The 27,891-nt window shown below is 44.3% G+C and overlaps 1 protein-coding gene across 1 annotated transcript in view; it reads right to left on the reverse strand.

Annotated features, from left to right (window-relative positions):
* The window catches only part of SELENOI (selenoprotein I), a 161,542-nt gene that overhangs the window by 22,455 nt on the left and 111,196 nt on the right, over window positions 1–27,891 (reverse strand). The window contains exons 7-8 of the mRNA XM_029596256.1: window positions 23,308–23,356; window positions 16,932–17,112 (exon numbers count right to left, since the gene is read on the reverse strand). Of these exons, the coding sequence (XP_029452116.1) occupies window positions 16,932–17,112; window positions 23,308–23,356 (230 nt within the window). The remainder of the gene's footprint in view (window positions 1–16,931; window positions 17,113–23,307; window positions 23,357–27,891) is intronic.

A 27,891-nucleotide genomic window follows, 5' to 3' on the forward strand; every position in this document is an offset into this window, starting at 1 on the left:
CTTGTTACTGCTTTAGCTTCAGGACACATTACTTATACTCACATCTGAAGAAAAATGCATATCTGACATGAGCATTACAATCACAATCACCACATTATTTAATCTCAGAAGCTATATTACCCAATCTACCTCTACTATGACAGGATGCACAGACATCTTTAGACAGACAAATATTAAAAAAAAACACTATCATGAGAGGCACCATGGATGTGGGCAACAATATGAGCATGTAGCTAAAAAAGTTAGAGGCAACTTCTGATTCATATACAACTGGCCCTTAGATCAGTGTTTCACCAATCAGTGTTCCATGGCACACTGGGGTGCCTTCAGACTTCATCAGGTGTGCCATGAAAAAGTCATAACTTCCTGATGCTCATATTAGGATCAGAACCTGGGCTCTGCTCTCAGCATCTTGCAACAAGAGACACAAGTGATGACTCTTAAAAGGTGCAGGAGCTCGATTCTAAGCCCATGTGTAATGGAGAAATTACTTACCTGATAATTTCGTTTTCCTTAGTGTAGACAGATGGACTACTCCTGATAGCAGTTGGAGACGGATCAGATTTCAATCTGACGTCAGTCCTAGTACATATACCCCTGCAGGAAGTGCAGCTCTTCAGTATTCTCCTCGAAAAGCAATTGTGGATATATGTGTGACTGAATAACTTGAATAACTTGAACTGATTGAGTGGGTTATAGCTGGAGACCACCAGTGCCCTCAACCGAGAAACGTCGACACCCGGTAGGATGGGTGTCCTAATTGGAGGGAAAGCTTGGCTTACCCGTGATTATCTCGCTCTCGGGGATGTCACCAGAGAATTCCATGAATGACGGCAGCCGTGGGTGGGATGCTGAGTCCATCTGTCTACACTAAGGAAAACGAAATTATCATGTAAGTAATTTCTCCATTTCCTAGCGTGTAGCAGATGGACTCAGGACCAATGGGATGTATAAAAGCTACTCCCAAACCGGGTGGGAGGCTATCCGTAACCCACTTAGTACTGCCCTTGTGAATGCTGTGTCCTCTTGAGCCTGAACATCCAGGCGGTAGAACTTGAAGAAGGTGTGGATGGAGGACCATGTCGCCGCCCGACAGATCTCGGCAGGTGACAGCATCTTGGTTTCCGCCCAGGACACTGCCTGGGCTCTAGTGGAATGGGCTTTGACTTGCAAAGGCGGTGGCTTGCCTGCTTCTACATAGGCCGCCTTGATAACTTCTTTGATCCAACAGGCTATGGTTGCCCACGAGGCCACTTCCCCTTCCTTATTCCCGCTGTGAAGGACGAATAGATGGTCTGTCTTTCGTACGGATTCCGACTTTTCCAGGTATCGGACTAGAAGTCTGCCGACGTTGAGGTGGCGCAGACAGCGAGATTCTTCCGGATTCTTATGCTCATCTGGCGATGGTAGCGAGATGGTTTGGTTGAGATGGACGTGAGAAACCACTTTGGAGAGGAAGGATGGGACCGTGCGTAACTGAATGGCTCCCAGAGTGAGTCTGAGGAACGGCTCCCGGCAGGACAGTGCTTGTAGCTCAGAGATACGACGGGCCGAACAGACTGCCACCAGGAAGGCCGTTTTCAATGTTAATAGTCGGAGGGACAGGCCATGGAGAGGTCTGAAGGAGGCTCCTGCTAAGAAGTCTAGGACTAGGTTGAGATTCCATAGAGGAACCGGCCACTTTAGGGGTGGTCTGATCTGCTTGATTCCTTTCAGGAAGTGGGAGATGTCCGGGTGAGAGGCTAGGCTACAGCCCTCACTCTTGGTTCCTTAGCATGACAATGCGGCCACCTGTACCTTGATGGAGTTGAGAGACAATCCCTTCTGTAGGCCATTCTGCAGGAATTCCAAAATCGTGGGAATTTTGACTAACTGTGGGATGATGTTGCAGTCCTCACAACAGGCTTCGAATATTCTCCAAATCCTTATGTATGTGGAGAACTTGTGTGCTCAGAGCAGGGTGTCAATTACTGCCCCCGAGTATCTGCTCTTCCTCAGGCGAGTCCTCTCAATGGCCAGACCGTAAGCGAGAATCAAGCTGGGTCCTCGTGGAGGATCGGCCCTTGTTGGAGCAGATTCTTGTGTGGCGGTAGCGGGAGAGGGCTCTGTCAGTAACCTTCGCATGTCTACATACCACGGCCTTCTTAGCCAGACCGGGGCCACTAGAAGTACTGGTCCCTTGTGGTGTTCTATCTTGTGGATGATTCCACCCAACAGGGGCCACGGCGGGAAGGCATATAGTAGAGTTTCCAGTGGCCAGGTCTGTACCAGGGTATCGATTCCCTGGGACTGAGGTTCATGTCTGCGGCTGAAGAAGTTGGGCACTTGGGCATTGGACCGGTTTGCCAGGAGGTCCATGGTTGGTGTTCCCCAACAGTTTACTATCAACTGGAAGGCTGAGGTCGACAGTTTCCATTCTCCTGGGTCTAGACTTTCTCTGCTGAGGTAATCCGCAGCGCCGTTGTCTTTCCCCGCGATGTGGGCGGCTGAGATCTCTCAAAGGTTCACTTCCGCCCACGTCATTAGGAGGTCTATTTCCAGAGACACCTATTGGCTTCTGGTTCCTCCCTGATGGTTGATGTAGGCCACTGTTGTGGCGTTATCTGACATGACTGACTGATTTGTCCCAGAGTCTGTGACTGAACCGAATGCAGGCTAGTCTGACTGCCCGTGCTTCTAGGTGGTTGATGTTCCATCCCGACTCTTCTTTGCTCCATTGCCCCTGGGCGGTCAGCTCCTGGCAGTGTGCTCCCCATCCTAGTAGGCTGGCATCCGTGGTGATCAGGATCCAGGTCGGTGAGGATAGCCTCACTCCCTGGGCTCAGATGGCCTTCTTGTAGCCACCATCGTAGTTGGGTCTGAACTTTGTCCGGGAGCTGGAGACGAACGGCGTAGTTCTGGGACAGTGGGTTCCATCGTGACAGTAGGGAGCGCTGTAGGGATCTCAAGTGAGCTCTTGCTCATGGCACTACGTCCAGTGTGGATGCCATAAGGTAGAGGACTTGGAGGAAGTCTCATGCTGTGGGACGAAACTCGCTCAACAGGGTTCGCAACTGGGTTATCAGTTTTGATCTCCTTGTCGGTGTCAGGATGACCTTGTCTTGTTTGGTGTTGAACCGAACTCCCAGGTATTCTAGAGATTGGGAGGGCTACAGACAGCTCTTGTTTGTGTTGACCACCCACCCAAGGCTCTCCAGTAGAATTTTGACTCTGTTGGTCGCCTGGTGACTTCGCCCTGATCAGCCAATCGTCCAGATATGGATGTACGAGGATTCCTTCCTTCCTCAGTATTGCTGCCACTACCACCATGATTTTGGTGAACGTCTGGGATGCTGTGGCTAACCCGAATGGTAGTGCCCGGAACTGGTAGTGATGGTCCAGGATCGCGAAGCGTAGAAAACACTGATGCTCTTGATGGACCGGAATGTGCAGGAAGGCGTCCGACAGATCCAGGAATGTAAGGAATTCTCCTGGTTGTATCGCCCTTATGACCAAGCGTAGGGTTTCCATGTGGAAGAGAGGAATCTTCAGGTGGCGGTTGACCGACTTGAGGTCCAGGATGGGCCGGAACACCCCTTCTTTCTTGTGGATGATAAAATAGATGGAATAGTGTCCAGTATTTATTTGTTGCGAGGGCACCGTTGTTATAGCCTCTAAGGCGAGTAATCTGGTCAGCATAGTTTCCACTGCCGTCCTCTTGGAGGGGTCGTGGCAGGGGGATTTCACAAACTTCTCCAGAGGGATGTGGTGAAAATCCAGATAATATCCCCCTCGAATGATGGCTAGGACCCACTTGTCCGAAGTTCTCTCTACTCATCTTTGGTAGAATAGGGCAAGTCTGCCCCCTATGGCTTCTTCCCTTGGACGGGTCGGCTGATTTTCATTGTGGGGTGCAGCTGGGACCTGGACCAGAGCCGGCTCCCTTTTTATTGTGCTTGTTCCGAAAGGACTGGCTCCTGCCTGCAGGATGAGCCGCTTGATATGTGCTTCTGTATGGATTGAAGCGCTGTGATCCTCTGCCCCTAGAAGTTCGGGGGAAGGGTCGCTGGTTTCTCTTATTCCTGTTCTCTGGTAGCCGCGGTAGTGGGGATTCGCCTCATTTGTTGGCTATCTTCTCCAGTTCGCTTCCGAACAGGAGGGTTCCCTTGAAGGGCATCCTCATGAGTCTCATTTTGGACGACGCGTCGGCTGACTAGCTTCGGAGCCAGAGTTGCCTTCTGGCCGCCACGGTGGATGACACTCCTCTAGCCGCAGTGCGCACCAGATCAGAGGCAGCATCCGTGAGGAATGATACTGCTGGTTCCAGGGCTTCCCCGGGAGTGCTGTCCCTGGTCTGTGATAAGCAGGCGTGTGTCACTACGGCACAGCAGGCCACGAGCTGTAGAGACATAGCGGAGACGTCAAAGGACTGTTTGAGGATGGATTCCAGACGACTGTCTTGGGCATCCTTGAGTGCTGCTCCTCCCTCGAATGGGATAGTAGTGCGCTTCGAGACTGCGCAGACCATGGCATCCACTTTCGGACATGCCAGGAGATCTTTGGCAGCAGGGTCCAGGGGGTACATTGCTGCCAGGGCACGCCCTTTGAAAGTGGTCTCCGGGGCTTCCCATTTCATGTCAATTAGCTGCTGGACGGCTTGTAACCGTGGGAAATGACGGGAGGTCTGACTGGGTTCCTCTAAGAGGGGGTTTGTCTTAGGTTTCCCCCGAGACACTTGTGCCCGGGATAGCGAGCTCTTTCAAGCTGTGTGTGACCAGGTCTGGAAGCTCAGCCTTGGTGAAGAAACGCCTCATGGTTCGGTGGTGTTCGGTCCCTTGGGGGGAGTTCCCCTTCCTCCAGAGGTTCTGAATCCTCGTCCGAGTTCTCGGTGTCCCCGAAAGTGGGGCTTCTGGGCAGAGGAGGCACTTCTCTGGGCCTAGAGGGTCCCAGGATGTTGAGGACCTCTGGCGGAGGCTGTGGTCGTGTTATCGGAGGCCCCGGCTGCATGTGGACGAATGTATGCAGGCCTTTGAAGAATTCCACCCTGGAGATAGATGCTGGGTCTATATTAAGAGGCGCTGTGTCCCTGGGGAGCCCTGTTTGAAGGAGGCTCCCGCTGAGAGACGCGAGGTCCGGCATACTGTCCGAGGAGCCGGATCCCGGCACCGGCTGGGGAGGGCCATGGGCTGAATCCCCCAAGACCTCCTCGCATTGTATACACAGGGCCGTGGCCTCTTCATGCTGCGCGGCTCTAATGTGGCATGCTGGGCAGAGGCCCTGAGCCTTGAGCTTCTTCTCTGGTGGTGCCATGGCTTGTACACATAAAATACAGGGCCCGGGTGGCTTAGTTATGCGCTCTGGTACGTCGAGGTTGTGCGCGTAGTTTTGGTGCTCGCTCAAGGAGATGCGTGCGCCGTTGTGCGCACGGGCCGAACTTATGCGCCCAGCCCAGTAAGCGTGTGGCTATGCGCGTCATTGTGCGCACGGCACTTGGGTGCGTGACTATGTGCGCACAAGGGCTTTGTGTGCACGGCTCGCCTCTGTGCACACGGGTCAAGACGGCGGACAGGGCGGCGAACAGGTCAAGATGGCGACGGCAACCACGCGGACAATATGGCGACCACCTTGGAGGGTCTCCACGTGGGAGGACCCTTGGATCTGACCAGGGCCTAGCCCTGCTAGGGATGATCAACCCGGTAGCACTGGCACCAGCTGGCAACCTGTGCGACTCTTCGAACTTCGGAGACCGGAGACTTTTAGTTTTCTACCTTACTTTGTCTCAGCGCTTCCCGGTCTCATTCCGGGCAGTCCCTGGCTGCGGGGGGAGAGGGAAATACCTTCACCGCCGCGCTCAAAGTTGTACCCGCTGCCTCTCAGCCTCACTCGTTGCCGGGGGCTAAGTCAACGCCGAGGGTCAGCTGCTGGACCAAGGCTTACCTCCGAGGGATTGCGGAAATCACCTCGGGAATTCTCAAGTGGGGGAGGGACCCAAGGGGTGTCACTGCAGGAGAGCGGGGCTCGTCTGTAGAGGTAAGATTTCTTGTTTTGGGTAGCTTTTGGTAAATACGCTGTGCAAGCGTGCATAGAGTCCCGAACTGCTATGGAGATGGAAAATACTTAACAGCTGCACTTCCTGCAGGGGTATATGTACTAGGACTGACGTCAGATTGAAATCTGATCCATCTCCAACTACTATCAGGAGTACCCTATACCCACTGATCCTGAGTCCATCTGCTACACGCTAGGAAATCATTCATGCCTCTCTTGCCTAGCTACAGCATGAGCCCTAGAACGTGGGAATTAACAGGTAACATGCAGGGCATGGATAGCCAGGCTCTGCCGACATTACACAAAGTACCTCCTCCACTTCCTCCTGAACATCTTCCTTTGAGTTTTTCCAACCTTTGTCTTTTTTTTTTTGTAATTAAATATTTATTGGTCAACAGAAAAGAACCATAATACACAAGCAGTGCATACAATCATAATGCAAGAATTCTATGCAAGGTTATTAATAAAGTACAGCAAAAAGATAAAGCGTAATACAATTGGTATTGACTTTTCCTTTTATACCCCAACCCTTCCCCCACCCCTCAAAATACTACACTTGGTGGAAAATTTAAGGAACAGATAAAGAAAGACCTAGACAGGTACCGAAGAATTAGTTGCCTATTAGCAATACACAAGGAGGATACATACTCCTCAAAAAATAATTAACAGTGTATATAAACAGTCAAACCACAGCAATTGAATGTAGCTGAAATGCCAAAGTTGAGACCCAGAAGCTACACAGAAGAATCAGGGAAACCTGGGAAGAGATGCTTAATAATTACCCCAATTCGAAAGCTGCACTCAGCATGGGCAATCATACGTTTGACCTAAACTTCCATCGTATGTAGGGTTGCCAAATTTTCTCAAAGCTGGCTACCCTGTCATTACAAATGGCTGTTAATTTCCCCAAATAATACACTCTATCCAATTGAGATTTCACATCAATTAAAGATGGGGCAGTGGGCCTGCGCCACCAGAAGGCAATTTCGCATCTGACGGCTGTGACAACTTGCTGTATCAAGCACTGAAAGGACATAAACCCTACAACTGCTGGAATACATAATAGACAAACTTTGGGATCTTTGGGTGCCCGATTACCAGCTAATGAATAAATAAAGTCCAGCACAGTTTCCCATAAATTCCCAACTGCCGGGCATTCCCACCACAAGTGCAGGAAAGTACCCCTAGCACCACAGCCGTTCCAGCATTGATCATCCAATCCCTTATACATCTTGCTGAGTCTAATAAGGGTTAAGTACCAACTATAAAGTACCTTATACACTTTCTTTTATTGTAGAGAATACTGAGCACCTGCTGACTGTAAAGAAGCATTGGTCCCACTCTTTAACCTCAAGAGGACCCCCTAAGTCCCATTCCCAAGCAATTTGGTAAGCCATCTTCCCCCGAAGTTCATTACTGAACAGGGTGAGAAACTTGGAAATAAGTTTAGTAAACTTGTCAGCTTGAGTACAGTAATTTTCAAAGAGAGATCTGCCCTTTTTAAGCTCTTGTCTAACTTTTGAGGAAAAGAAATGCAGAATCTGATTATAAGCAAAAAGATCAGATTCGAAGACCTGATATAGCTATCGTAATTCACCAAAGAAAAAAAAAAAAAGACGTTTCTGGCCATCCCACAACTGTTCCCATTTAAACAAACCCCTCCCCCTCCAACGATCAATCCCTCTTGATTCTGCCCCTGTAGAAAAAGATCTGTCATGAAGGATGTCAAATGATAGGCCTGTTTATCACCCACTAATCTGGACCTCCACTTCCCCCAGATCTTAAAAATTAATCTAGGGAAAAGCAACAAACCAGAGAGATTGACCCCACCCTGTTGCCAGGCTCTAATATGTAACAGGGGATCCCTGGCACCCTGCTCAGCGATGGAAGCCCAGGGTTTCAGTTCCCCATCTTTATGCCAGTGTATAAACACACTCAATTGGGACGCAGCAAAATACCACCTCAAATGGGGAACTTGTAAGCCCCCTCTCTTATCTAAATAAAATCTGCTTTAGCTACTCTAGGTGGCCTGCATTTCCAGATGAATCTGAGGAGCTTAACCTGCCACAGAGTCAACAATGAGTCTGGCACATACATCAGCAAAGTTTGAAAAAAAAGTAACAAAAATGGGGCAACACATTCATTTTGATAATAGCTATCCTCCCAAACCATGAGAAACCCCCTCTGTCCCATCTAAATCTTTTTGTATGCTAGAAAATAAAGGAGTACAGTTAAGCCCAAACAAATCCTTTACCTCAGGGCAGATTTTCACCCGTAAGTATTTCACCCACCCCTTTGCTACACGAAATGGGAGATTAGCCCTAATGCGGTCAAAAGAGTCACTTGGAACTGAAATATTTTAAAACTCGGATTTGTCCTCATTAACTTTAAAACCAGAGACTTTACCAAATGCTCATATCCTGCAGCAAAAACTGCAATGAGGATTCTGGGTTAGCCACTGTAAAAAAAAAAAAAAAAAGAGATCATCCACGAACATGGAAAGCTTATAATAAGAGACCACCCACATCCCCTGAATTTGAGAATTATGTCTCATCCTTTCTGCAAATGGTTCTAGGGACAGGGCAAATAGCAAAATCGGGAAAGGGCATTCGTGTCTGATACCCCCACTTTACCTCAAACGGTGATGTGTATTCCCCATGTATTTATTTATTTTTATATACCCTTGTTTGGAACTGGCCTTCACAACGGTTTACAGTAGAACCAACAATACATATAACGTATTAATTTTTAAGCAACACCTAGGGTTCTCATAAAGATGCTGGATCCAACCAATAAAGTCAGGGCCTAGGTTTATTTTCTCTAATACCTTAAACAAATATGGCCAGTCGAAAGTCTTCTTGGCATCCACCGCCAGAAGAACTAAAGGGATATTACCATGCTGTGCCCTCCAGATCAATTCCAGAACTATCCTCACGTTATCAGAAGCCAGTCTGCCTGAAACAAATCCAGACTGTTCCTTGTGGATGAGAGGAGCTACTTACCCCAATCTGGTCGCCAAGATCTTGGCAAGGATCTTTAAATCAATATTTATCAAGGAAATTGGTCAGTATGACCCACAGAGTGTGGGGTCTCTCCCATTTTTAGCCAATAAAGTTATCCCAGCCAGGTTAGACTCAGAAGAAATCTAAACATATCCAAAGGTAGATCACCACTGAATGAAAAGCTTTATAAAATTTGGCTTTGAACCCATCTAGGCCTGGAGATTTCCCCAGCTTCAGACCCTGAATTGTTTAGTAAACCTCACTATATGTGATCTCAGCATTTAAGAAGTCACAGGCTTCATCTGGGAAAGAGAGTAATTCCACCTCCTGTAAATAATGGTTTATATCCTGTTCTTTTATATAAAATTTTTTATAGTGTAAAAATGACTGTATCGGCAAGCCTGGCGACAAACACCCTTGAATCATTCAACAGGGGTTGTCCGGACTTCTCATCATTTATAGTCAACCTTTATCACATTGATTTTTACTGTGTTTTTTTTAAGTGTTTTTCAATAGTATTAATATGTCCAGAGCAATTATTTCCTATATCCAAAGGACAAGAACAATAAATCAACTCGACACCCGGCTGATGTTTCGCTACTGCTTCATCAGGAGCGTGATATTTACTTAAAGTATCTCCCGTCAATATTTATTTCACCGGGAGCATACTAACATCCTTCTTGCCCAAATAATTCTTCAAAAGGTTGGAGTTAACATAGAATTCAAAAGCAGTTTGCTTCTCATAGAATTCAAAAGCAGTTTGTTTCCTGCAATTCCAGAAGTAAGTCGAGACGGTACACGTCCATAATGAAGGATACTTCTGGGCAATTATAAAGAGAGAAGACACCGCCTAAAACTGGCGGGTGTATGAGAAACAAACTGCTTTTGAATTCTATGAGAAGCAAACTGCTTTTGAATTCTATGTTAACTCCAACCTTTTGAAGAATTATTTGGGCAAGAAGGATGTTAGTATGCTCCCGGTGAAATAAATATTGACGGGAGATACTTTAAGTAAATATCACGCTCCTGATGAAGCAGTAGCGAAACATCAGCCGGGTGTCGAGTTGATTTATTGTTCTTGTCCTTTGGATATAGGAAATAATTGCTCTGGACATATTAATACTATTGAAAAACACTTAAAAAAAACACAGTAAAAATCACTGTGATAAAGGTTGACTAAATGATGAGAAGTCCGGACAACCCCTGTTGAATGATTCAAGGGTGTTTGTCGCCAGGCTTGCCGATACAGTCATTTTTACACTATAAAAAATTTTATATAAAAAAATGTTTTTCATGAGCACGGTCAAGTGATATTTTCCTTTTTTCTTTTCCTTGGTGGTTTTTGGTTTAATTGAATGGAAAATAATCAGCTCTTTTTTTGAATACTTTATATCCTGTTCTCCCATAGTACAATCAGATGTATAGAGCTCCTCATAAAAGCTAATGAAGCGATTACTAATGTTCCCTGATTCATATAAAAATGCCCCTGTAGAGTACTTAATTTTAGTAATAAGATTGAAGGAGAAAGCTGCACAATTTCCTGGCGAATAACCTCCCAGCTTTTATCGCCAAATTCAAATTTTCGTTCTTTCAACATATCTAATTGGAATGCTATCTGTGCCATATCTAATGCCTGAAGTTCCGTCCTTGCAGACTAATTCCACTAGCCTTCCAGGGAATTAGGCCAGATTGGCAATACAATGCATAATATGTAACTGCTTGGCACGCCTTTCTTTAAGGAAAGAAGCTCTAGAAATAAGCTACCACTTTTAAGCAATCCCAAATCATGCTTGGTGAAGCCTCCCCAGTACTATTAATATCCAGGTAGTCCTTAATGTCACCAATTAAAGAATCTACAAAAGCTTTATCGTCTCATAAGCTATAACTGAAACACCAAAATCGGTGGCCAGGGCCTCTGCTATGTAACCTTACTTCCAGCCACACCAGGACATGACTGGACCAAGTTATGGATCCCAAATCAGACTCAACAGTGAGGTCAACTAAAGACTTATCGATTAAGATCAGAGCAGGACTGATGCACGTATGAAAAATATGTATAGTTACGCCAAGTTGGGTTCCTCAGCCGCCAAATATCCAATAGTCCCCTCAAGATCAAATTCTTTAATGCCTGCCGTTGAGGTCTATTCCCTCCCCCTCCAGAACCAGTATTATCCAAATATGGGTATCTAGTTAGGTTAAAGTCACCCCCGACTATTACCTGGCCCTCAGCCCATGCCTCCAATCAGATGTGTGTAAAGAAAGGGCCCTGTTCAACATTTGGGCCATATAAAGAAAGGACTTTGAGAGCTATAGATCTACCCTCTGCATTATGTCAAACGTTCTTCACATCTTCCACTAAAGAGCATGCAAATAGTATGCCAACTCCATTTCTTTTTAGCTAAGGCGGAGGCTAAATATTGCTGAGGATAGGCTCGGTCCCATAAAAGTTGTTTCATGTGTCTAAGTTTGTCTCCTGACAAAAAATACATTGGCATGCAAACCCAGTACCTCTTGAAATAGCAGCTTCCTCTTAGCAGGAATATTTAGCTCCTTAGAAATTATGGAGATTATTCACAAGGATATCAAGCCCCTCCTTCTGGTAAACCTGACCCAAAAAGTTAACATACCTCCCCATCAAATTATAAAAAGACCCAATCCACTAGTTATAACACAATTTCATTACCCCCCCTCCAAAACTCCCTACCCCCCCCCCCCCCCCACATCCCCTCTATAACGGATCCATTTCCCACTTGTGTAGCCACCTCCATGAAGAATGAAGTCATCGTACCACCCATCACCCATCCCAACCCCATCAGACCTATCCAAGAAGCAATATATGTAATTGAGAATATCCCCCTTATCCTTGCTGGTGGCTGAAAGGTATCAGTAAGTTTTTGCCTGGGACATTGTCTTTTTTAAAAGTATTGGGGCAAAGTTAACTATTTGGGAATATTATTTAGTGTGTTTGTGTTTTTAATAGTCAGTAAGGCAGTGAATAAACAAGTTAGACTGTTTGTATTTTTAAATAGACAGTAAATAAGGCAGCTAGTAAGCAGTAGGTAGTGTGTTTATTTTTAAAAGTCTGTAAGGCAGCTAGTAAGCAGAACTGAGAGTTTGATTTAAAAAAAAACCAAAAAAAAAAACCAACCCAAAAAGTAGCCAGAAGCTAGAAATAAGCTAGGAGCAGTGTATACCTAAGTAAAAAGGTTGAAAAGTTCAGCTCAGTTACTCATCTTGGAAAGGTGTTGAGGTAGTGTGATTTGGTTTGAATAGGTACCAACATTTGTTAAATCAAGAGAGCAGTGAGTCACTCTGGCTGACTAACTGAAGTTAGACTGTTTGTATTTCCCAACCCTCCCACCCCTAGCTCATCCTTTAATTTATAGGCAGGTGCCACTTTCACAAAAAAAACCCAAAAAAACACAACAAAAACTTTATTGAGAGTTTGATCAGACCCCGGTAGGCCACTACCAGACATATAGTGAATTCACTAATACATTTAAAGGACGCTAGACACATTCCTACTCCCATAGCAACCTAAAACTTAACTAGGAACTGATCAAAACTGAGATGAAGGCAGCAGTCCAGCAGCAAGAGGGGAGCTTCCCAGTCTTTTGCATCAAGTGTCACATGTATGATTTTTTACCCACCGGTGAGAATTTGTACATGTGCATGCGATGCAAAGAGCTCCTATCTCTCAGAGAACGAGTCCGATCTCTGGAGGCTAGAGTGGCAGACCTGGAAGAGCTGAGGCAGACAGAAAGATATATAGATGAGACCTTCGGGGACATAGTAGCCAAGTCCCAACTTCAGACTGGCAGCCCTGGTGCTGCCTTGGAGGAAGAAGTTCTCATGATTGGAGAGCATCAACCTGGTGTAGCTGGAAAGAATCCTGTAGCAGGTGATGCACTGTCCTTTTGTACCCCAAGGCCTACTGCCCAGGAGGGAAGAGTTAGGTCGGCCGTCATAGTTGGTGATTCGATTATTAGGAATATAGACAGCTGGGTGGCTGGTGGGCGTGAGGACCGCCTGGTAACATGCCTACCTGGTACGAAGCTGGCGGACCTCACGCGTCACCTAGATAGGATTTTAGACAGTGCTGGGGAGGAGCCGGCTGTCGTGGTACATGTGGGCACCAACGACATAGAAAAATGTGGGAGGGAGGTTCTGGAAGCCAAATTTAGGCTCTTAGATAGAAAACTAAAATCCAGAACCTCCAGGGTAGCATTCTCTGATATGCTCCCTGTTCCACGCGCAGGTCACCAGAGGCAGGCAGAGCTCCGGAGTCTCAATGCGTGGATGAGACGATGGTGCAAGGAAGAGGGATTCAGTTTTGTTATGAACTGGGGAACCTTTTGGGGAAGGGGGGAGTCTCTTCAGAAGGGATGGGCTCCACCTTAACCAGGGTGGAACCAGACTGCTGGCTCTAACCTTTAAAAAGGAGATAGAGCAGCTTTTAAACTAGAACAAAGGGGAAAGCAGACAGTCGCTCAGCAACACATGGTTTGGAGACAGGTATCTTCAAAGGATACTAATGATGCATTAGAATTAGGGCATCCCGACAGTGAGGTTCCAATAATAAGAAAAGTAGTCCAAGTGCCTGTAACTAAAAACTCACCTGAGCTAAAAAATTCTAACTTATCCCTATCAATTAAAAAGCAGAATGAAAATACAAACAAAAAACAAACTTTGAAATGTTTGTATGCTAATGCCAGAAGTCTAAGAAGTAAGATGGGAGAATTAGAATGTATAACAGTGAATAATTATTTACGCCAGCAAATCACCTCATACAGTATTTTCTTCGAATAGAAACTTTCAAAAAATAAATTCAATCTCCCCACGGGGTATCTTGTAGGAATTATTTTTTGAAATTTATCTTGAAAAAGAAAAAAATTTTTTAGCTGTAGAGGAAAGTTTCATACCAAGCTTTTATCCCCAACCGGGTGATATCTCTTATGTTGTAATCATGAACCAACCTCCACCAGCCAATGTGTATTTTTTTATGTGAAAATTTTTTTTATATATGTGTACGTGAATTAAAAAACTGCCATGTTCAAATTTTTTACTTTCAAGAGTTAACTTGTGAACAACATAGATGTTCAATCCTTCCGACTAGTGGATATATTTAAAACGTATGCCGGCATACGTTCCTCTACAGCTAAAATTTGTTTTTCTTTTTCAAGATATATTTCAAAAAAGATGTACTGAAAATAATTCCTACAAGATACCCTGTGGGGAGATTGAATTTATTTTTTGAAAGTTTCTATTCGAAGAAAATATTGTTGTATGAGGTGATTTGCTGGCTTAAATAGTTGGTCTAATTGTGGAATCCCTCTATAATAGGTAAGAATTGAAGTGCATTGGAGTGTGGTATCTAACAGTGAATGATGACACAGACTTAACTGGCATCTCAGAGACATGGTGGAAGGAGGACAACCAATGGGACAGTGCTATACCGGGGTACAAATTATATCACAATGACAGACAGGAACACCCGGGAGGCGGTGTGGCACTTTATGTCCGGGATGGCAGAGTCCAACAGGATAAACATCCTGCATGAGACTAAATGCAAAATTGAATCTTTATGGGTAGAAATCCCTTGTGCATATTAAGTTAAATTCTTTCCGTCTAATATGCTCCCTACAGACAAACTTAATGTCACACATAGTTTACTGAAGTGAATTGTTACCGCACTATGATGGCACATGATTAATTGAAATCTATACCACTTACTTTATTCATTATCGTGCCTTGCTGTAAACCGTTGTGATGGTTATCTAACTTAACGACGGTATAGAAGAGCTTTTAAATAAACAATTCTCAGTGGAGCACCAGGATTTGGTGAGAGAGGTAACGGTGGTGGGGCCGCTTGGCAATAGTGATCATAATATGATCAAATTTGAATTAATGACTGGAAGAGGAACAGTGTGCAAATCCACGGCTCTCGTGCTAAACTTTTAAAAGGGAAACTTTGATAAAATGAGAAAAATTGTTAGAAAGAAACTGAAAGGAGCACACTGTTAACCCGCGATTGGACGCGTGTTTGACGCGCTAGCTTTACCCCTTATTCAGTAAGGGGTAATAGCGCCTCAAAAACGCGCGTCCAACCCCCCCCCCCCCGAACCTAATAGCGCCCGCAACATGCAAATGCATGTTGATGGCCCTATTAGGTATTCCCGCGCGATTCAGTAAGTAAAATGTGCAGCCAAGCCGCACATTTTACTTTAAGAAATTAGCGCCTACCCAAAGGTAGGCGTTAATTTCTGCCGGCGCCGGGGAAGTGCACAGAAAAGCAGTAAAAACTGCTTTTCTGTGCACTCTCTGACTTAATATCATGGTGATATTAAGTCGGAGGTCCCGAAAGTTAAAAAAAAGTAAAAAAAAGATCAAGAAAAAACAAATTTGAAATAGGCCTGTGGCTTGAAAACCGGATGCTCAATTTTGCTGGCATCCGGATTCCGAACCCGTGGCTGTCAGTGGGCTCGAGAACAGACGCTGGCAAAATTGATTGTCGGCTGTCAAACCCGCTGACAGCCGCCACTCCTGTCCGAAAAGAGGCGCTAGGGACGCGCTAGCGTCCCTAGCACCTCTTTTTACCGCCGGCCCTAATTTAAATAAATTAAATTACTGTATCGCGCGCACTGGAGAGTGGCCCGCTCTCCCACGAATTTACTGTATCGGCCCGAATGGAAATGATAGTTTATAAACTGAATGGTAGCCAATCAGGAGTAGTCGCCTAATGGTTAGAGTGGCGGCCTGCAAACCAGGAAGCCAGGGTTCAAATCTCTGTTCCTCCTTGTGACCTTAGGCAAGTCACTTCAACCCTCCAGTGCCTCAGGTACAAATTTAGATTATGAGCCCTCTGGAACAGGGAAATACTTGTAGTATACAAATGTAATCTTTGAAGTGCCTGAAAAGTGGAATATAAATCAAAATAAAGTCAAATAATTTCACTGTTCTGTCAGTCTCTACTAATATGCCAAGTAGAAAGCCCATTATCCACTAGGATCTGTGAAAGCAAGCCCTGCTGTGTATCAAAACCATGTGGGTTATATTAAAATAGGTGCCTTATTCTTGTTCTAAGTTGAAAAAAAAAGGGAATATGAATCAGAAATAAGAGACACTGATATTATAACAGCATTCTTAATTAAATGGCAATTATTAATAAAAAGGTCAAATATATAAAAGAGTTGCCATATCTGACTTTGGGCCCCCTGATATGACCTACCCAAGGAGTTAAGATGCTACTGAGGTGACAAAGATTCTGTCACATACTCCAAATTTATGAAACAATCTTTTTAAAAAGTAATTTTCTGTAGGCTGGCTCAGTAGAAAGTGCCACATGCTTGCAATGAGGAAGATCTGAGTTTCATCCTCGTGTCAGCTGGGGCAGAGTTCTCCATCAATCAATGTGACACATAGTGGCCAGATTTTGGAAACGACATATCAGCTGGATTCTGAAGGGCACCAGAGTTTGTGGCCCTTAGAGAAAACCCATCACTGTGACAGCTAGGGCAAATTAGGAGGTGGATATAAAATAGGGTGAAAAAAAAAAAACCACGGGTAGTTGTGAATGAAGGCTCATAGTACTATAGCCCAACAGAAACCGATTCCAACTAAACTGGAAGCTCAAAAAAGGAGTAAGAGGAAAACTGCCAGGCCAAAACCAGTTCTCTCCTTGGAAAGGTCTAGAGCATATTTCCTTGCTAGTGGGGGCCCTGAAGGAGAATTTGAGGTCCACTTTAGGTGAACCAAGTTAACACGTCTGTGCAACACTAGCATCCAAATATTCACTGGCAAAGGAGGCAAGCACTTACAGGATTGCTTAAGACAGGAAACGCATGCAACTTATACTTACACCTCTACTCTTAGTGGTTTTATGAATAAAAAGCACCAGCTTACCGTAATATTAGCAAAGGCTGTTCCAACCATGAAGTAGAAAAGTCTGGGATAAACCTCCAGGATACTGGAGGGAGATGCGAAGATCCAGATAGTAGAGAAGGTACAGAGAAGTACCGGTGAGGCAAATGGCAACATGGATTCATATAAAGAGGTATGCTTCAAGGTGTTATTTCTATATCCTCTGCAAGGAAAAGCCACAACAGCGTTAATGAGGAGTTGAGAGATTAAGTATTAAAGCCATGAGTAACTTTTCCAGCCTTTGAGAATATGCAAACTAAAAAGACTCAAGGTGGTGGAAAAAAATCTCCCCCTCCCCCAAAATATTTCAGAGATACATTCCAGTTACACTCTTCTCAAAAGGAATACTTGTTAGAGTTTAGCCATCAGCTTTCATCTACTTTTGTGTAAAAAAAAAAAAAAATTGCAGGCCTTTAATACGGATTTTTGTTTCAAGATTTTCTTGCAGTGCTTAGAAAAGCAGAGTTGCTCTAAGCTGTTTGTAAAGAGTTCTTGGAGCTTCAAGTGTTCAGTACTACACAGTCAACAACAAAGTCATTCACTACTGGGACATCCTCACAGCTGAACCAGGCAAGAGGAGCCAAGTCCTGGATCAGCTCAAGCAGGGAGTGAGAAGGCAGAGAGGAAAGAGCAGGTGGTGGGTGCTCCAAAGAGATGGGTCTGTGGAATGCCCGATCCAATAGTGCAATGAGCATAATGAGTACAACTCCGAAGGACAGAAATGAGGGCCTTTATCAATCAGCTTGCAGTCGCTTCCTTTAAAATAATATTTATGGTAGGGCAGATCTAAAATAGGACTTTAAAGTAATGAGAAATTGCAATCCATGAAACTGTGTTAAAAAAAAAACAAACAAAAAAAACCCAACAAGAATGTATCGTTAGGGTCATCGCAGCCATAATTTTGAAGTTGTGCAAACCACAGTATTCTGAAACTAATTGTTTTTAGTTCAGCCTCCAAACATTTCAGTTAAGATCTCTCTAATAAGAGACCTTTGACTTACAAAATTACACATTTCAGTCTTCTCAGCGAATGCATGTGGAAATATTCTGCTATAGTAACAGGCAGTGCGCCCAACACGCAATATAAAAAGGTGCTCTAAATTAGCATCACGTAGAAAGCCAGCAATGCACTGAGGGCAACTCACAGATTCAAACATCCTATTAACAAGGCAGCAGTTTATTGCATAGAAACATGAAACCTGAGCCAAACACAACTCAAACAAAATGTTGCAAAAAAAAAACAAAAACCTGACCCCCCTCCCCACAAGTGGCCTCAAGACGTCTCGCCACTACACCCCAATGGTGTGACATCTCCACCCACCAATACCCGAACCACTTTTTACATGGTCAATACCACCTATTGATACCGCTCTGCCACGCCCCAGCAGAGGGCATCATCATGAGGGTTGCTGACCTCGCAAATCAATCCCAGCTACACATGCCCACCATGTCGTTCCCCCATAACAAGGCATCCATATTACAATGTAACAAAAAACGTAGGCTCAGGTTCACCCTGACAAAATAAAACATTCGCCAAATAAAACACAGCATAAAAAGGGGAGGGAGGGAGGACACCGCAAAGTCCCAGGGGAAAAAAAAAAAAAAAGTTAAGGACAGTTAAGCCCCCACAAGTTTAAACAATTCCCTCCTCCCACCTCCCCTTAGCGTTTCATCTCTGACCAATCCCAGCCCTGGGACACCATAAGAGAGAAGCCACCAGGACCCAGGTTGATGGAAGTTGGGGCCTTGAACTACCCCCAGATCTAATCCTGTACCAGAATGCCTACCCTGCCACCATGTTAATGACGTCAGGAATAGACTGCACTCTCCTGCCTTAAACATAGCAACATAGGAATGACTGCAGAAAAAGATGGTCCAGCCAGTCTGCCCAGGAAGTTTCTTATGTTAGTAATTGCTGCACCATGCAGGTTACCCCAAGCCTTACGTTAAGAGTAGTAATATTTACAATCCAAACCAGGCAACTGTTGAACCCATTACAAAATTGTTAGCAATGTTTTTATAAGGTGAGCAGCCTTCACGATAATTCAGACAATGCTGCTTGAATGTGCTTTGCTTTTGGACTTGACTAGAGAAGCAGTCCTGTATTTTATCCCTAATGTCTGCATATCAATACTCTAGACCGTAAAAATTGAGGCCCAGCGTTGGCTGAATCCAATTCCACTTTTTCCCCCAAAATGACCAGTTTCAAACTGTTAAAGACAGACTAGCTAAGCGTCAGGGTATAAATACAGGATTTGAGTCTGTCAGATGAGTTTGAGAATTTCTGAATTGCTTTATCTATGAACTCAAGGTGATTTACAAGCCAATATATAAAATATCATTTCACAACACCAAATACATGAAAATCACAAACATTTAAAATTTAGGCTTAATAAAACCAGTAATCCCAAGTAAATTAACTACACCAATCTCCAACTCTCTCTAATCTTTCTCCAAAAGCCCAGCTGCTAAACTTCCTCTCCATATCAACATCTAGCCTGCTACTCCATTCTCTTCTTGACTGAATTGTCCCTCCTTTATCCTCACAGTATATTTTAAAAAAAACCCACAACTGACCTCTCTTAATAAAAGCTCTTTATAATTTCTCGTCTCTCAGGCATCAAACAGGTAGGGTAGGCCTATCAGAAAAGCCATACCTTTGTTTCCTACATTGCACACACGTTTTCTGTATTCATACTGTACCAGGAAGACTATTCCATAACAGGCAGAAAGTCCTGAGTTTTTTCTAACCTTGCCTCCACAATCGCTGGCACCATAAAAAGCTCTTTCTGTCCTGAACGTAACAGATGACCAGATATATAGTTATCAATTTGTTCTGCAAGTAGGGGAGATATGATAGAGGTCTATAAAATAATGAGTGGTATGGTATAATAAACCTTAATCAATTGTTTACTCTTTCAAAAAATACAAAGACCAGGGAACAGACAATGAAGTTTCTAGGTAATACACTTAAAACAAAAAAGAGAAAATATTTTTTTACTCAACACATAATTAAGCTCTGGAATTCATTGCCAGAGGATGTGGTGAACGCTAAGTTAGTATAGCTGTGTTTAAAAAAAGGTTTGGCAAGTTCTTGGAGGAAAAGTCCATTAACCATTATTAAGATAGAGTTGCAGAAATCCACTGCTTATTCTTGGGATAAGCAACGTGGAATCTATCTACCCCTTGGGATCCTGCCAAGTACTTGTGACCTGGCTTGACCACTGTTGGGAACAGGATACTGGGCTTGATGGACCTTTGGTCTGACCCATTGTTGCAAGTCTTGTGTTCTTATGATCTTAAACTTCACTCGTGACTCAATATGGAACCAATGTAGATATTTTATTAAAAGGGAGATATGAGTTTAGGGCTGTTCAGCTTGGAGAAGAGACGGCTGAGGGGGGATTTGATAGACGTCTTTAAGATCATGAGAGGTCTTGAACGAGTAGATGTGAATCGCTTATTTACACTTTCGAATAATAGAAGGACTAGGGGGCAATCCATGAAGTCAGTGAGTAACACATTTAAGACTAATCGGAGAAAATTCTTTTTCACTCAACGCACAATAAAGGTCTGGAATTTGTTGCCAGAGGATGTGGTTAGTGCAGTTAGAACTTACCCAATCCTTTTTTAAACACAGCTATACTAACTGCACTAACCACATTCTCTGGCAACAAATTCCAGAGTTTAATTGTGCGTTGAGTAAAAAAGAACTTTCTCCGATTAGTTTTAAATGTGCCCCATGCTAACTTCATGGAGTGCCCCCTAGTCTTTCTACTATCCGAAAGAGTAAATAACCGATTCACATCTACCCGTTCTAGACCTCTCATGATTTTAAACACCTCTATCATATCCCCCCCTCAGTCGTCTCTTCTCCAAGCTGAAAAGTTCTAACCTCTTTAGTCTTTCCTCATAGGGGAGTTGTTCCATTCCCCATATCATTTTGGTAGCCCTTCTCTGTACCTTCTCCATCGCAATTATATCTTTTTTGAGATGCGGTGACCAGAATTGTACACAGTATTCAAGGTGCGGTCTCACCATGGAGCGCTACAGAGGCATTATGACATTTTCCGTTTTATTCACCATTCCTTTTCTAATAATTCCCAACATTCTGTTTGCTTTTTGGACTGCCGCAGCACACGGCACCGACGATTTCAGTGTGTTATCCACTATGACACCTAGATCTCTTTCTTGGGTTGTAGCACCTAATATGGAACCCAACATTGTGTAATTATAGCATGGGTTATTTTTCCCTATATGCATCACCTTGCACTTATCCACATTAAATTTCATCTGCCATTTGGATGCCCAATTTTCCAGTCTCACAAGGTCTTCCTGCAATTTATCACAATCTGCTTGTGATTTAACTACTCTGAACAATTTTGTGTCATCTGCAAATTTGATTATCTCACTCTTATTTCTTTCCAGATCATTTATAAATATATTGAACAGTAAGGGTCCCAATACAGATCCCTGAGGCTGTCCACTCCCTTCCACTGAGAAAATTGCCCATTTAATCCTACTCTCTGTTTCCTGTCTTTTAGCCAGTTTGCAATCCACGAAAGGACATCGCCACCTATCCCATGACTTTTTACTTTTCCTAGAAGCCTCTCATGAGGAACTTTGTCAAACGCCTTCTGAAAATCCAAGTATACTATATCTACCGGTTCACCTTTATCCACATGTTTATTAACTCCTTCAAAAAAGTGAAGCAGATTTGTGAGGCAAGACTTGCCCTGGGTAAAGCCATGCTGACTTTGTTCCATTAAACCATGTCTTTCTATATGTTCTGTGATTTTGATGTTTAGAACACTTTCCACTATTTTTGCTGGCACTGAAGTCAGGCTAACCGGTCTGTAGTTTCCCGGATCGCCCCTGGAGCCCTTTTTAAATATTGGGGTTACATTTGCTATCCTCCAGTCTTCAGGTACAATGGATGATTTTAATGATACGTTACAAATTTTTACTAATAGGTCCAACAGGATCTCTATTAGGGATGTGCATTCGTTTGCGACGAAATAGGAAATACATAAGAACATAAGAAATTGCCATGCAGGGTCAGACCAAGGGTCCATCCAGCCCAGCATCCTGTTTCCAAGAGGCCAAACCAGGCCACAAGAACCTGGCAATTATTCAAACACTAAGAAGATCTCATGCTACTGATGCAATTAATGGCAGTGGCTATTCCCTAACAGGCCGATACAGTAAAGCGCGGCCGCGATTACCCCGTTTCTAACCCGCTTTGTATCCACAATTTGGCCGCGTAAGTCCAACCCGCGATTCACTATCCCTTTTAACCCATCCTTACCGCTTCTTTAAATAAACGGATAACCCTTTCCGCCCGCGGCATGTATATATGTAAACGCTCCGATTAGCTATTCCCTCCCATACAGTAACGTGCGCCCCGACTATCGCCTTTTTAACCTGCAGTTTAGCCGCGTCTTTAACCTGCTAAATTACCGCCTACCTTTACCCCTGCGTTAGAGGGTAGGCGGTAAAGTTTTCCCGTGAAATTTCACGGGCAAAACATTCCCCCAGCCCCCACTCACCTGCCCTGGCCACGTCCATGGGTGCCGATCTCCCGTACGGGCCCACGCTGACAGGGACATTGACTCACAAATGTCCCTTTATTTTCTCTTTCAGCATGTCTTCTCCCGCTTTGGCTCACAACCCTTCACTCTCTCCTCCAGCATTCCTTCTTCCGCTTTGGCTCATGTTGTCCCTTCATTTTCTCTTTTAGCATTCCTTCTCCCGCTTCACCAGCCTGGGCACCAATAGCCCCTGTCACATGGTAAGGGCAAAGGGCCACCGGAGCCATTTTGTTTACTGGCAGCTGATGTCCCAAGAGCGGGAGTTGGTCCCGGGACCCCCGGTGGACCACCAGGGACTTTTCAGTAAGTCTTGGGGGGGGGGGGTGTTTTCGGTTCAGGACAGCCGAAAAAAAATCAGCCCGAACCACGGGAAAAGAAATTTCCCGTGGCGGGCCGATAATGAAGGCTGAACCAAAAGGTTCGGCCGAATCATATCCCTAGTCTCTATAAAATATAATTCTTGAAAGAGCTCAAGTAAAGCATGTGTTTAATATTTCATGACAGGGCTGTAACCAACAGTACCACAGAATTCCAGTCTCTCTGTCCACCCTGTGAGTTGTCCTGGTGCAGAAAGCAACCAACCTCACTCTCCTCTCCAGATGGAAACTGCTTCCAGGACTGTACAGCACCATTGGGAAGTCACCTGGGACTCCCAAGTGGTAAATAAGTACAAATTAATCTGAACAGCACAAAATCAGGACAGTGAACACAGTCCAACACTTGCCTTACCTACATTATTTAGCAAAAATAAAGAAAACGAAACTCACTTGAAAACGTTGAACAAACTCATTGGAAGTGTCACAAATAGTGCACAACCTAAAAGAAAAGAAAACCATGATTAGCTCACAGTTACAAGACGACTCAGAAGTGCTGGTTAGTTTATCAGATGCTATGAAATCCCTCCCCCCCCCCCCCCAAACAAAAAAAAAAAAAAAAAAAGTGTAAGACCTCTTCTTGGAAACTTATGAAGTTTTATATAAATGGATGAAAATGAAAAATGAAATAAAATGTGTTTATATTGAGAAATTGTGTATCATGTTAATGTTTCAAGTTCCATTTTTCCTCTGAAACACACAAATATGAGCACTCTCATTGCACATTTTTATTCACATCTGCAGTTGATGAAGAAAAATGACATCTATCCGCTTTGCTGCATGTGATCGTAACCCACATCTTTTTTTCTTATTAAAGTTGCAGAACATGCCACATTTTGCCATATTCTACATATCATGCAGAAGCTTTTGTATTATATAGAAAGGCAATATTTTCCTTAAATTTGCAAGTTTTGCAGAATGTTAGCTGTCATGTAATGCTGCAGTGCCACCCTTAATACCCACGGAGTTTAACCCTGTGGCCACTTGGAAGGTTCTGCCAAGCACTGCAAAGGCCCACCTGCACCTATGCACATGCTTCTACACTGGCAACCTCCCACCCACCAACTGGGTTTCTGTTTGCCTCTGGGCAAGCTCCCCGCCTGTAAACTATCCCCTGGTGGTTTCTAGGGACACAGACTCCTCACAACCAAGGGTCACAGTTCCTAGAAATATACCCATAGACCAAATACACACAATACCATGACTGTAAATCAGTCCAAGACAGGCAGAGCTAACAAACTAATAAAATTTAAGAAAAAGTACGAACAGTTAACAGATAAAAGATTTAAACTACAAACAGAAACAGGTAAAAAAAGCAATAAACAGTAGAAACTAGCTAAACACTTTTCACTATCTTACTGTTGCCTGGGGAGGTAGGAAAAGGCTGTCCATAGGAGCTGAACAGGGCCTCAGCACAGAAATCTGCTCCCTCTGCACTCCCAGGTGAGACTGGAGAATTTCAGAACAGTCAGGGAACACAGTATTAAAGGCGAGCTTTCAAGCCAGTGGCACTGCAGGGTGTTTACATGTACTCAGGACTATTGGGATTTGTATGCCGATCAAAGTCATCTTCAATCAAGATAGCATCTAAAACCTCTGACTGAACTACAAGCAGAGGTCAAACACCACCTGCAGGCAAGCACATAGGAAATGAGCTCTCTGGGGAAAAGTGTCATAGGGCAGAACAAACTACAAAAGCATTTACAACCCTCATTTCACCACATTAGCAAAATAGGCTACTTTTTGAACAAACTCAAAATCTATTTTCAGTCTTAATTTTAGGAATGCAACTACCCCACCTGCTCTGTACTTCACAAGTATGAGAAATCAATGACTGCATATATCCTTTCAGATCAAAATATTTGGGCCATTTTTGCCCCAATGAAGATTCCTAGATCAAAACATGGACTAAACCAATGGCAAGGGCCGCAAACAGATCTGGTGTTTCAGAATATCCACAATTAATATTCCAATGTGTTAGCATACTTATGGCCTAAGAACAAGGATGATGTAGCTCTGTTGCCCTGAAAACTACACCTATTTCTGGCCCTTGAGAATTAGAGTTGAGAAACTAGAAAATAATGTACTTAAAATTCTCCCATAAAGCAGAGTTCTTTACCTATAAATGGTGTTCTCAGAGGACAGCAGAATGTCAGTCCTCGTACACATGGGTGACATCATCCGATGAAGCCCAGCACAGAAAACACACGTCAATTTCTAGAACTGACTGACCCTCACTGGGCATGATCAGGCATGCATTATGCCACTTGAGATCCCTTCAGTCTAATTACATAGCATAAAAAAAAAAATAAAACCATGAAGCGAAGTGGAGATCCAACTCCATGGGGAGGCAGGCAGGTCTCATGAGGAATGACATCCTGCTATCCTCTGAGACCAAATGTTACAGATAAGCAACTCTGCTTTCTCAGAGGACAAGCACGATGGCAGTCCTCACACATGGATGAATCCCTTGCTACAGGCACCCCCCCTAAAAAAAAAAGGAACAACAAAACAAGTGCCAATAGGCACAACATTAACAGTGTTTTTGTTGGTAACAGGCCTTTTTAAATCCTAAAAGGGGAGGGGCAGCATTAACAAAAACAGGCTCTAGACAGGAAGAGTTGTGTTCTAAACCTTAAACATGTTCTGGAGGACAGGCCAAACCTGCTGTCACATTGGCCATCCCTATCCAATCAGTACTGTGATGTGAATGAGTGGCTGGAACTCCATATCACAGTCTTGCAGATCTCTTCCATGAGGACTGATCGCAAGTGGCTGCGATCAGTCCTGACATGGCCCACAATATTCAATCCCACCTGGGCATAACAGAAGGAGATGCAAGCTGCTAGCCAATTAGACAGCATCTGCTTGGCAACAGGAATCCCCAGCTTGCTCTGATCAAAGGAAACAAAGCTGGGTGGACTTTCTATGGGCTTCTGTTTGCTCCAGATACAAGGCTAAGGCTCTCTTACAGTCCAAACTGTGCACAGGGTTTGTTCACCTTGGTGAGCATGAGACCTGGAAAAAATGATGTAAAAAGACGATTGACTAGTTAAGACGTAGGTCCAACATCACCTTAAACACCAAGAGCATCCTATCATGAAAAAAAGCTTAAGGTAAGGTGGATAAGTCACTACAGCCAGAAGCTCATTGACCCTATGTGCTGAAATGACCACCACCAAAAATATGACTTCCAGGTCAGGTACTTCAGGAGCTCAGTGGCTAAAAAGGGAGCTTTCAACAGTTGTGTCAAGACCATGTTGAAATCCCATGACACAGTGGGAGGTCTTGAGAGAGGCTTCAAGTGAAGCAGACCCTGCATGAAACATACAACTAAAGGCTGTACAAAGATGGGCTTATATTCTATATGTACATAGTGATGATATGCACCAATTGCACTAAGGTGAACCCTGACTGAGTTGGTCTTAAGACCAGCGTCAAAGAGATGTACAGAGTAGTCAAGCAGTTTTTGTGTTGAGCATGAAAAGGGGTCTAAGGCCATTTGCTCACACCATGCAGCAAACCTCCCTTTACTTCAGTCCAAAGAACTTTCTGATGGAATGCTTTCTGTAAGCTAAGAGGACACAAGACACATCCTCAGAAAGATCAAGGAGTTGTAAGATCAGCCTCTCAACATCCAAGCTATGAGTGCTAGGGATTGGATGTTGGGATGCTGCAACCTGCCTTGATCCTAAGTGATGAGATTTGGGGAAATCCCCAACCTGATCAGTTTCCTGAGACACATCTCGTGGAGAAGAAGTGGAAACCAAATCTGCCTCGGCCAATGTGGGGGCTATGAGAATCATAATTCCCTTGTCTTCTTTGAGCTTCACAATGTCTTTGCGACCAGTGGAACTGGAGGATATGCATACAGAAGTCCCTGGCCCCAGTGGAGGGCGAAAGCATTGGAGATTAGTTTGCCATGTGCCTTGTTCATGGAACAGAAGAAAAAGGACCTTCCTGTTCCAGGGAGCCACAAACAGGTCCATCTTCAGGATCCCACAAAGGCATAAAACTCTATTCACTATCCCCTGGTCCAGGGACCATTCATGGGGCCTGAAGGACTGATTCAGGCTGTCCATCACCCTCTTCTCCAGACTGGCCAGATATGAGACCCTGAGGACCATCCCTTGAGAAGGCGCCTGGGTCCACAGTTGGACTGCCTCGAGACATAGGAAGTAGGATCCTGTACCTCCCTGCTTGTTGATGAAAATCACCGCATGGTTGTCCATCTGGACTACGACAACTCTGTTGGACAGCCACTCTCTGAAAACCCATTCAGGGAATTTTAAAAGGAGTTAAACATGTAAATGTAATATACTATCGCAGTAGTTTTAAAAAGCTATTTACGCACGTAAAGTGCACAATCACATGAATATCCTATGGACAAGTCAATGGCATACTGCAGCAATTTTCAAAACCCACTTACACAAGTAAAGTGCATTTAATGTGTAAAACCCAATTTTAAGTGTAAAAATGCTTTTTAAAATCAGGCCTATAATGCGTACCGGATTGCCTGGAGCACCAGGAAATTTATCTGGTACTGACAATACCAGGCAGACTAAATGCCCCAAGTGCAAAACTCATTTTCCCAACTCAGGTTGGATGCATCCATGGTTAGGACAATATGCACCCGAAGAATTTGGAAGGCAATCCCCTGAACCAAACTAGAATTATCCTGCCACCAGGAAAGAGAATCCTGGAGTAACAGAGTAACTCAGATGCATTCCCGAAGGGCCTCAGTGGCTTGCAGCCACTGAGACCTCAAGGTTCACGGGGCTTTTTGCATATGTAGTCGTGCCATGGGAGTGGCATGATCTGTTGCAGACATGTGGCTCAACAACCTCGACATGAGCCAAGCTCATATCTGCTTACTCTACTGAATCTCTGCTGCAGTGGATAGAAGAAATTACCTTACTGGGTCAGACCAAGGGTCAATCAAGCCCAGCATCCTGTTTCCAACAGTGGCTAATCCAA

The sequence above is a fragment of the Rhinatrema bivittatum genome, chromosome 3 (genome assembly GCF_901001135.1).
Source record: "Rhinatrema bivittatum chromosome 3, aRhiBiv1.1, whole genome shotgun sequence".
NCBI lineage: Eukaryota > Metazoa > Chordata > Amphibia > Gymnophiona > Rhinatrematidae > Rhinatrema > Rhinatrema bivittatum.